General features: G+C 41.7%; 1 protein-coding gene across 1 annotated transcript; it reads right to left on the bottom strand.

Moving 5' to 3' along the window:
- Positions 1–206: 206 nt before the first annotated feature.
- On the bottom strand, positions 207–10,973 carry LOC138203339 (reticulon-4-interacting protein 1 homolog, mitochondrial-like). The gene is made up of 9 exons (XM_069158101.1): positions 9,791–10,973; positions 9,531–9,682; positions 6,282–6,350; positions 5,680–5,804; positions 5,108–5,156; positions 4,862–4,998; positions 4,122–4,305; positions 2,295–2,390; positions 207–1,153 (listed from the first exon to the last, which is right to left on the bottom strand). The coding sequence occupies exons 1-9, from the start codon at positions 10,740–10,742 to the stop codon at positions 950–952; spliced, it is 1,968 nt and encodes a 655-aa protein (XP_069014202.1). The 5' UTR covers positions 10,743–10,973; the 3' UTR covers positions 207–949.
- Between the last annotated feature and the right edge of the window lie 1,194 nt (positions 10,974–12,167).

Below are 12,167 nucleotides of genomic sequence, written 5' to 3'. Positions count from 1 at the left end.
AATGTATTACAACCCACCGAACATACGAACAATGGGTTCTATTTTGTCTTTTCATTGAACCTTCATCAAACTGGTTTCTGCCTTATTTTAATTAACTTAATTCAGTGTTAGCACTTTTCCATCCCTTTTTATGTAATGTCATGTTATACAGGACATATCGCCTTACTTTCCAGCTGCATGCAATGAGGAAACCAAAAAAAAAAAGTACATCTTGTGTCTTTTATTTTTGTTTAACCAAAACTATACAACAGAACTTGTTTGTTTTCATAATTATTTTTGTCAATAAATTTCTTAAATACATTGTACATTAGACTGAGCTGCGCTTGGTGTACAACAATTTAGAAACAAAACTAAATGTTTCAGATAAGAAGTTTCTGTAGTTGTTGTTTCCCAAAGGCTGAACCCACTTTTCTGTTTCGAATACTCAGCTGTATGGCATCTACGTAATGATGGGTAAATGACATCAGAGTGCTCGTAGCAGTTGTGAAACGACTCAACATGGAGACGATGCAAATGTAAAAGAAGGAACAAAAAAAAGTTACCTGTCTAGTTGAACTTGTTTCTGGAGGGTAAACATGTCGAAAGCCAAACATTTCCTGGTAGTTATGTTTGTAATAAACTAGCTTCATTGTGCGACTCCATGTTGAATCATTTGCGGCAATCGGCAGCTCACCAAAAGCCTGGTTACCATTACCTGCTGGGTGCTGACCCGAGTGGTATTTATTAGTCAGCAGTTTGTAATTATAGTAACTCCAGCAAAACATGAACGCAACAGAACTCGGGTACCTTGTGAATACTTCAAGACGGTACCCGAGGGTGTAAGATTTAACAACAACCCTCGGCACGCTCAGACCAGGACCTTTCTCTTTGGATAATCCAGTTTGCTGCAGTCAAGCGTGGCCTTGTAAAGGTGAGAAGGATCACAGGAGCAATTCTCTTGGCACTTGCATTAGTGTTGCCTGGCTGTTTCTTGCACTTCCTGCTCTGACTCTGCAGTCTCTGTGCAGCTGCTCTGCACCAACTCCTCGGCCTGCCCGTTATCCTCCTCAGCCACCCTGACGACGGTCTTCCCTCTGGCGTGGCCCTGCTCCAGCCTCTGAAAAGCCTGAGGCACCTGGGTAAAGGGAAACTGGGCCTCCACCACTGGCAGGATCTGTGATGAAGCAGCAGAAAAAATATCAGGAACGTGAGCTGAAAATCAAGAAGTGTGTCCGGAAACCATTTAAAGATCAGATTTAAACGCTAAGTTTAATCGGCAAGGGGTGAAATCGTTTTTGAAAATGAGTTTTGGTCTTTGTTTTAATGTCTGACATGGATGGGTGGAACTCGTTGTATTTGACAGGAGAATTAGTACTGACAGTTTGACATTTAACTCAATAAGATATATTTATGTGACAAATTATGGTGTCTAAATTATGCTGATGAGGTAAACACTCTTAACACATTAAGTGCTCCAAACCAGACAAAATAAACGACTGTTCTTTTTTCAACAGCACAGGACCCAGATCTGGAGGTTTCTTTCGCCACAGCGCGGCATTTCAAAAATATAGTGATTCATTGATTTAACCAATTCAAACTAGCAAATAGCGACGAGCTCCTAATGCTACATCATCTCTGCTTTCATCTGTGAGAACGTGAGGGAGGGTTTCAGAATGTGATGAGGCTGGACAATCCTGCGCTAGTCCCACAACACAAGCAGCTTGTTCTTCTGGTCAGCATCTCTTGTCGTTAACAATGAATGGGGAGCGCGGTGGCGTCACTGGAAACCATCCACACTTCTGATGGGACATGCAGGGAGAGCGTGTGTGTGTGTGTGTGTGTGTGTGTGTGTGTGTGTGTGTGTGTGTGTGTTTTGTGACAGGCGGGGGGGCCGTGTGTGCTCGTAGCTTCCCGCCACGGGTCTGAATGTGCCGCTCGCCGTAAGCCCCAGGACAAAAGGACAGAAGTCCCACACGCTTTTGCAAATGGCTGCTCAGCACTGTTTCAAAACCCATTCACCGTCTCTTGGCGCCTGACTCAATCGCCCAGCAGCAAACCGTGCACCCCAGCAACCAACCAACCAGCAGAGTGGGAATGCGACGCTCACTTCTGAACAAAGCCACAGGGGAGCCTTGAATACAGGCATGTATGAAATCCCTGCTATGTTCATATTCACTGCACTGTATGATCTCCATCCCTGCATGAATTTTACCCTTTGATGTGCAAATGAGAGAACTTCAATCTCCCCTATTCTGTCAGTATAAATGGCTCTGAAGGGGCATGTGTATGATGTGAATTATAAGTCAACACAGTACCTTCCCTGCATCCACCAGCTTGCTGACCTCATCCAGAGCGGGCCCATCTGGAGCATAAAATCCCCACCTGTAGAAGACTCCTCCTGATATTATATTCTGAGAGGCAAACAGAGTGAAGGCAGTAATTAGAGGTCAGGCAGGTCTGCACCTCCCGGCGCAAATACAACACACACAATGGTAATCTGGTGTACAATGATAAGCAAGTCAGCATACAAAGGTCTCCGGGGGTCTTTACATTTTCATAAATGTCAACAGTTTTAATAGAAAAACTGAAAACATAATGAGTCATGGGAAAAATCCAAATATGAAAAACACATTCAAAATGTTGCAATTGATCTGTTGTCACATTAACTAGTGAAGTTTACTATGTCTTCCAAACAACCAAATCTGACTTCTATCAAATATTATGATACGGTAATTTTCTTGATCAGCTGTTAGAAACATTTGTTACCATCGACAGACTAAATTAAAAAAGAAAGATAAAGCTGCTGTTAGTCACGAATGATCTTTGAAGGCAACTACTGTTGCTAAATATGTCATATATCTAATGAAAATGTATATTTTGTTTTGCCCATTTTATTGTGTCACAAGCAAAACCTCCTAATGGACCTTTTTCATGGCAGACATTTTAACATGTCATACCAGGATCAGCAAAACTGTGATCAATAACACCAATCCTGGCTGTACTCCATTTGGGGTTATAAGATTCGGGTTCCTCCGAGTCTAAACAGAGAAACCACTAATGGTAGTTGCACCTGTGCTTTTCCTGCCAAGTCAAAATGAGTACAAATCTATCACACAACTAGAAAAGAAGAAAGGAACGGTCATGTACTAATCTGGAAATACAGCACTCATTGATATTTAATAATAATCTTCCATTTTTAATGCGCTATCACTTTGCCACACCTCTTAAACTCTGGGAAAGCTACACCAACTTAAAAAAACAAAAAAAACAACCAGACTGTTCCCCACCAAGAAGTTGAACACTAGAGGGCTCAGTTGCACCGTGATCCCTCAGATGGAAAAGACATGCTGGACAGAGCTGGACACTGAGGGTGTGACTGCTGCAGCTGAACCCCACCAAACTGACCGGCTGGCTGCCCCTCTGGACAAAAGGGCTCGGAGGCACAAACCGGTAGGGGTGGGGGGGAGGGGATAGTCGGCCACAATCTGAACAAACACCAAATACTGCTGGTTCAGCAGCAAGCCCACACTCGCACACACACTGTCTCATCCACACGCCCAGTTTCAACACAGCTGGCAGTTGTGCTGTCACCCCCCAGCACAACTTAAACCACCCATCCTGCCCTCGTCTGTTCATCCACCAACCTCCTGACATGCACCCCCCTGACAGAGCACCTGGAGGGGCACGACGTACACACAATAACATGAGGCTTACACACATGCAGGGACTCTTAATGCTCAGATTCCCTCCCCACATGCACCCAGTCAGATTTATTACACCCTACTCAAGATCAAACATGAAAGGGGAAAACATGCTGTGAAGCCAAGTCAAGTTATTACATGATTTATTTCCTCCCTGTTTCACCTGAACATCGATTCATCTGAGTGGAAATAAAAGGTATCAGAAGTTTCTAGTGGCTGGAACAGTCAAGTATGGCATTCCAGTTTGGGAGCACCTGTAGCCCACACCCAGGCCAATGAGAAATACAGGGCTCAGTGCCTTTTGTGAAAGTAAACAACATGGGACAAAGGGTTGCACTTGTGTGGTTTGTTTATGTTGGAACATAAACAGCATTATAATCTTTCAGATTAGCTTTGTTAGATTCCATACTGAAATAGAAAGTTTGTTTTACTCGTGTTTACCTGAATGGCCTTGTTGTGCAGGGTGAAGCCAGAATGAACCGTCCCATCCAACAGGCCCATGGAGTCGGTGTTGGAGAGTAAAGGTGTGACCAGTGTGACGTACTTTGCCCCAGACCAGGGCTTCAGCAGGCCCATCGCCCACTGCTCTGTATCCCCACCAACACCGTCCAAAACAACATCAAACCTGGTGGTGCAAAGACACAGTGTCAAACTTAAAGAATTCCTGCTGGACACAGGATTAAAAAAAATAAATAAATCAAATGATCTTATGTCAGTATGGTTTGTGTTGGTAGAGCCTTATTTGAAAGCTATAATAAGTGTCTTTAATTGTTATGCCTTCAAGTTTAAGATGAGGTTTACCAATTTGGTTCTGGTGGCAGAAAAACAAGTGAACCAGCATTCACTCAGACCTTAAGCCCTGGTTTCCATGGAAACTAGAAAGTGAGTCAGTGAGCAGGTGTGCCATGCTGACAGGAAGATGTTGACTGAATTTGGGGTGTTAAAGGGGGGAAAGCACACAGAATATTTAGCAGTCCTAGATGATTCCATTTCATTAGCACCTTCATTGGACTGGCACTGACTTTAATGATACTTCATTAGACTCTGGGGTTGCGGCTACAAAGAACATTTTGCTCCAATCTCTTTCTTTAAAAAAAAAGAAATAGTACAATGAAATCACTTCAGACATGATGTACCGCACAATTTCTGAGTCTGGTTATCTGTGAATTTACAACTCTTACTTCTCCATCATTTGCAGTTGTTCAGCCGCATCTCCTGCTGTGTAGTCCACCACCTCGTCTGCCCCCAGCCCTCTAACAAGGCCTTCGGCGTTCTGAGAGCAGGTAACAGTAACGTGGGCACCCCAAGCCTTCAATAGCTGGCAGAACACAGAGGAAGAAAACAGGAATACACAAACAGCAAGAGGCCTTACATTCGTGAAGGGATTTGAAAGAGTCAAACACACACGACGGCAGGAATACGCTCACCTGAATGGAGAATGTTCCGACACCTCCTGATCCTCCAGTGATCAAAACTCTAGGAGGAGAAACCCCAGCAACCACAGGGTCATTCAATTACTGCGTGACTCATTTAAGTGAAGCTATAAAAAGAAGTGGAAGCCTTGGGGTGGGGGGGTAAAGGGGATTTGCAGGATTGGAGGCTATTACGTTAGCGGAGGAGTGGAAGTTCCAATAGGTTACACATCAGGTTACGTTTTTTTACAGTCTGCGGGTTAAAAGCATGATTTTAAAACCCTTCTGATGCCAATTAGAATGAAATAGGGAACCAGTTTGACTACTGAAATGAATGAATTAAAAAAGGTCTCATGAATGTAAAGGTCTGCATGACTGGACTGATTTCTCAACAGGAAAAGAGCCCATTAAAAATCCAACACCCAAAGAATCAATTCAAGGATTACACTTTATAATAGTATTCAGGGCCTTACACCTCTCACTCTTTCCCCGATACTCTGATTCCCATCTCTCATGTTGTGCGCATAAATGGCAAGGGGGTGAAAGACGTTCAATACAAGGTTATCCAGGATCGGCCTGATGCTTGCCTTTTATTTGAAGAGCTGTCTCTGCAGAGACCACCTGCATTGACAAGTGCAGACAGAGCCGTGCTGGCCACGTAGGGGATGGACGCTGCCTCTATGTGACTCAATAATTTGGGTTTATGGGAGACCTGCAAAAACACACAGACAATGCAACCAGTTAGGAGTATACTAACACGTAAACAATATTTGAAAACTGAGAATTTAAAAGCTGAGTCTAATCACCTTGGCTGCTGCGAAGGCAGCTAAATCTAGAGCTGCTGAGTAAATGAAGTACAAGGCAGCCAGAACACAGGGCAATTTGTGTGTCCTTGTAATTGCTGCCACAGTGGGAACTGCTACCGAACAAACTTAATCCTAATTACTTCTTACACCGCAGCATTACATAACAGGGGGCCCCTCTCCCAAACTTTTGTTCAATATGTAATTTTTCGTTAAAATAAGAGTTCTCGGTCAACTTTTAAAAAAAATTTGAAAACACACTGACAGTAAAAGTCAAATGACTTTAAAGGCAGTCATAGTGTAGACAATCATTTAATTATACACAGTGAAATTCCTATTTAAAAACAATTCTTCGATCGTACTACCGTACAGACTCTACAGCTCACCTCATATTCTGTTAGAGTCACAAATTGTGCCAGACTGCCTTGTTTCCACGGAGGAACAGCGGCCCACACCTGGAAGACAAATATGACATTTAACACGCTGAGCGCAGCACAAATTAACCGGCTACTCGTAGTCTCTGACTCTGGTTAATCTGCTATTAAGGTCTGAGACATTTGAAGATATTTGCTGGAACATCATTACAAGAATAGTGCATGTGGGTTGTTTTTGTTTTTTTCTACTGGTGTATTGTTCTATTATTTAATCACATTCATTTCAAGGTGAATTTTTCATAATTACATTTCTGTCTGCAGGAAGACAGTAATGTGGATATGTGGGAGACAACACAGAGGTCTCAGAATACATTTGAGTCACACACATTTGATGATTAAGCAGAAATAACTTTCTTCAAAGAAAATGTTTTGACTGTGGAGGTGTGTGTATTTGGGGTAATAAACAATGTGCCAATAAGAATTACATTTATGTAAAACCAGCAATTCTGTCATCAGAAGTATCAGCTTGGGGGAGTTGGGAACCCTTGTGTCAGATCATTGTGGGTAGTGTTGCAAATTTTGGCAATATTGGAGTTTTATGAGTTTTACATCAATATTTCCATGTTCTCAATTGATTTTATGGATGATCCATATCTCATCTGTATATTACAAGATCCATTCAATGGTCACTTTGTTAGGTACGCCTATACAATTTAATGCAATCCACTGTACCAGAAGTACCACAAATATTCTTTCCCCCTCATGTTCCTGTGGTGCTAAAACATTAAAACGTGTCAATAAAAGGCATACCAGTTCAACACCACTGTAAAGAAATACAAGATTTAGAATTTAGACACATTATGAATTGTTATCAGCTGAAGCCTCAAAGACATATTTAAATGCAATGATTTTTTTTTCTTTTCTACATTATGAATGTAAATAACGGTGTTGGTCTCAGGGAAGCAAGACTGTCATCAAATATTTTAGATCACTTCACAAACAAGCCCTGAAGTCCTGGACAGGAAATCATGTCAATATTGTCATTGTGAAATATTTTTGAAATATAAAATGTAAAGCTTCGGCAAATTAATTTGGAATTCAGATGTTTGTTAAATGCCCAAGATAATAAATAATGCTGCTCCTCCACTGTTGAGGAGCTTTATTCAGCTCGGCTCTGTGCAAATGAGTAGAGCTTCAAGGTCTGCTTCATGAGGAGATTGTAGTTTCCCCAAATAAGGCAGCACCACTGCACAATCGGCGTTTTCTTCTGAAGCTGTTAAAGAATCAAATAAACTCCCATCAATCTAAAAACCTGCACAAATGTCCACATTTTCTCCCTTTTGGTTAAAAAAAATATTTTAAATAGCCAGACTACATTTGACAACTTGTTTTAGAACTTTGGATATATATATATATATATATATATATATATATATATATATATATATATATATATATATATATATATATATATATATATATATATATATATATATATAACATTTTATATATGTATTCTGCTTTATGTTTATTCCTATGGAGTGTGTGTGAGAGTGAGAGTGAGTGTGAGAGTGAGTGAGTGGGTGAGAGAGAGAGAGAGAGAGAGTGTGTGTGTGTGTGTGTGTGTGTGTGTGTGTGTGTGTGTGTGTGTGTGTGTGTGTGTGTGTGTGTGTCTGCTGCATACGCCTGCATGTGTATCAATAAGCTTTTGGTCCATCTGGATCAGAACTACTCGGTTCTGCTGTTTTATTGTCTCACTTTCTCAGGAACTGAAGATGGAATTCGTCGAGCAGCTGAATCTGGTACAAACAAAATATCTTCTGTCTTTTTGAGATTAGTGTATTTTGTACATGGTCACTGATATAAATAGATTTAATAAACAAAATACAACCTCTGTAAGAAATATAGTTAATTAATACATATCTTAGTTATTTTTAAATAATGAATATCTCTCTGACAGTGTTAGACCGAACTAAACATTTCCATCCTTATGAAAGTAGAATATGAATCTGAGCTGCTGTGTTAGATCTCATTTTACAGCCACTGTCCAACATCATGTCCAGAGATTATACTTTACAGCCACTGTCCAACATCATGTCCAGAGATTATACTTTACAGCCACTGTCCAACATCATGTCCAGAGATTATACTTTACAGCCACTGTCCAACATCATGTCCAGAGATTATACTTTACAGCCACTGTCCAACATCATGTCCAGAGATTATACTTTACAGCCACTGTCCAACATCATGTCCAGAGATTATACTTGACAGCCACTGTCCAACATCATGTCCAGAGATTATACTTTACAGCCACTGTCCAACATCATGTCCAGAGATTATACTTTACAGACACTGTCCAACATCATGTCCAGAGATTATACTTTACAGCCACTGTCCAACATCATGTCCAGAGATTATACTTTACAGCCACTGTCCAACATCATGTCCAGAGATTATACTTTACAGCCACTGTCCAACATCATGTCCAGAGATTATACTTTACAGCCACTGTCCAACATCATGTCCAGAGATTATACTTTACAGCCACTGTCCAACATCATGTCCAGAGATTATACTTTACAGCCACTGTCCAACATCATGTCCAGAGATTATACTTTACAGCCACTGTCCAACATCATGTCCAGAGATTATACTTTACAGCCACTGTCCAACATCATCTCCAGAGATTATACTTTACAGCCACTGTCCAACATCATGTCCAGAGAGTATATATTACAGCCACTGTCCAACATCATGTCCAGAGATTATACTTTACAGCCACTGTCCAACATCATGTCCAGAGATTATACTTGACAGCCACTGTCCAACATCATGTCCAGAGATTATACTTGACAGCCACTGTCCAACATCATGTCCAGAGATTATACTTGACAGCCACTGTCCAACATCATGTCCAGAGATTATACTTTACAGCCACTGTCCAACATCATGTCCAGAGATTATACTTGACAGCCACTGTCCAACATCATGTCCAGAGATTATACTTGACAGCCACTGTCCAACATCATCTCCAGAGATTATACTTTACAGCCACTGTCCAACATCATGTCCAGAGATTATACTTTACAGCCACTGTCCAACATCATGTCCAGAGATTATACTTGACAGCCACTGTCCAACATCATGTCCAGAGATTATACTTGACAGCCACTGTCCAACATCATGTCCAGAGATTATACTTGACAGCCACTGTCCAACATCATGTCCAGATGATGTCCAACATCGGTGTGAACCCACCTCGTCTCCTGGAGAGAAGTGGGTGACCTCAGGTCCACAGTCCACCACCACACCAGACACATCACGGCCCAGGATGACAGGAAACTCTGCGTCGCCGCCCATCAGAGACACTGGATCCCGTTTAAACTTCAGTAATCCAGCTCCATAACCACCTGGAATTAAAAACTCAACTGTAAATCACTGACGATCTTTGCGTGCTTCACTTATGGTGAATATTTGTTCCTGTAGGAGTTAATAAAGTGAAGTGAGTTCAGACTGACCTCTCATCGACACGTCCAGAGGGTTCAGACCCGCCGCCGTGACTTTAATCAGCAGCTCACTGGCTGAACTCAGAGACACGGAGACGTCTTCAGTGAACCTCAGAGCTTCATGAGTTCCGTAGCGATGAAGAACCCAGGCGGACATGCGGTTCTGCAGCCGTGGAGGAGAACCACAGGAACTCAGGAGTCTGGTTGATGTTTGGGTCCAACCCAGGAGTCTGGTTTGGGTCGAACCCAGGAGTCTGGTTTGGGTCGAACCCAGGAGTCTGGATGATGTTTGGGTCGAACCCAGGAGTCTGGTTGATGTTTGGGTCGAACCCAGGAGTCTGGACGATGTTTGGGTCGAACCCAGGAGTCTGGACGATGTTTGGGTCGAACCCAGGAGTCTGGACGATGTTTGGGTCGAACCCAGGAGTCTGGTTGATGTTTGGGTCGAACCCAGGAGTCTGGTTGATGTTTGGGTCGAACCCAGGAGTCTGGTTGATGTTTGGGTCGAACCCAGGAGTCTGGTTGATGTTTGGGTCGAACCCAGGAGTCTGGTTGATGTTTGGGTCGAACCCAGGAGTCTGGATGATGTTTGGGTCGAACCCAGGAGTCTGGTTGATGTTTGGGTCGAACCCAGGAGTCTGGATAGTGTTTGGGTCGAACCCAGGAGTCTGGTTGATGTTTGGGTCGAACCCAGGAGTCTGGACGATGTTTGGGTCCAACCCAGGAGTCTGGTTGATGTTTGGGTCGAACCCAGGAGTCTGGTTGATGTTTGGGTCGAACCCAGGAGTCTGGATAGTGTTTGGGTCGAACCCAGGAGTCTGGTTGATGTTTGGGTCGAACCCAGGAGTCTGGACGATGTTTGGGTCCAACCCAGGAGTCTGGTTGATGTTTGGGTCGAACCCAGGAGTCTGGATAGTGTTTGGGTCCAACCCAGGAGTCTGGTTGAAGCACCGACGGAGCTCATTCCGATCAGCTGGCTGTGAAGCTAGGAGGCTACACAGCTAACACTAGCATGCCCAGGTTGTCACCGCTCAAAACACAAGAACAAACGTTGCTGACAGATTAAATAAAGACGCGAGAACTCGTCCGTGCGCTGTTGTTTTGTTCCGTTAGTCTGAAAGAGGAAGCAGTTACAGAAACGATCAGATAACACACATCTCTCCAGCTAGCTACACAACATACACGGTACCAAACCAGCTGACCTTTCAACTCACCGCGCTAGCCAATCAGAACGCAGTAGGTAAATATTCTGTCCAATAGAGGAAGAGAATATCCTCTGACGTAATACTTGTAGTATCCATTAACTTTGACGTCAGATTTATTAAATCTCTTTCTTAATCATCGATTATGATCCTTTTTCTTTTATTCACGTTACAAGCTTTAATTTTTATATTTTATTTATATTTCTTGCATTACTTCATTCATTTTTACGAACCGGTGCGTTTGTCAATCACTTGTATAGAATTACATTCAAAACCATTTGAACAACTGTTTGATAATAATCTTTATAATTATGATAAAATTCTTCATTCACAAGTAAAATAATCTATGAAGCTGTACTTTCAACAGACCTTTCATCTAAATTACAACCTATAGCATAACTTTTTTAAATATTTCATTAATATTTTTAAACCCTATACATTCTGTTTGTACGTAATAAATAATGGATTTCATTGTATTGTAACTCATTTAATTATTATGGGATAGACCCTGTTGTGGTTTTTATTTGCTAGTTGATAAATGAACGTCCTAATAATAAATTGTGATATTTGTGTACGTGTGATGTAATATTATAGTGTAATATGAAAAAAACACAATACTTTTTCATTATGGATTACTTTACAGTCACAAATTAAAAACATTAATAACATAAACCCTAACAGAGGAGAAAGCTGAATTACTGTGGCTCCACGGAGGCTTAAACATGAAAACCCATTATGTAGCAATAATAGTCTATTATCATAAAAATGCAAGTGTACATGAAAAAATTATAAACCAATGTGCTTGAGTGGTCCACTCAACACTAAAACGACTGCTGAGTGCTCCATCAGCTGGAGACAAACAAGAGGAATATATGCCACTATAAAGTAAGGGCTAATGGACAGAGCACATATCAGTGAAGAAAATAAAACGCAAATGCAAAAATGACCTTATTTGTTTCCACTTGATCAATTCACATGAGGTTATAATCGGGTTTGTTTTAATGTTTACGGGACGCCTAGTAATAGCCTCTCACTACATGTCTTCAAGATTCATTTGAGGAATGCGGTCACAAACAAGAAGCCCTGTTGATGTATGAACTGCAGCTTATCAGTGTTGGCCTTTTAATTTGACTCCACTTTAACTTGGTTACCATTTAAATGGCAAGTTGGCTGAAAGCAAACCAGCA

The sequence above is a fragment of the Embiotoca jacksoni genome, unplaced genomic scaffold, assembly GCF_022577435.1.
Source record: "Embiotoca jacksoni isolate LCO1_2020_lvr unplaced genomic scaffold, fEmbJac1.0.p SCAF_23, whole genome shotgun sequence".
NCBI classification, from domain to species: Eukaryota; Metazoa; Chordata; class Actinopteri; family Embiotocidae; genus Embiotoca; species Embiotoca jacksoni.
The sequence above is the reverse complement of the archived record's forward strand: the minus strand, read 5'-3'. Positions and strand labels throughout refer to the sequence as shown.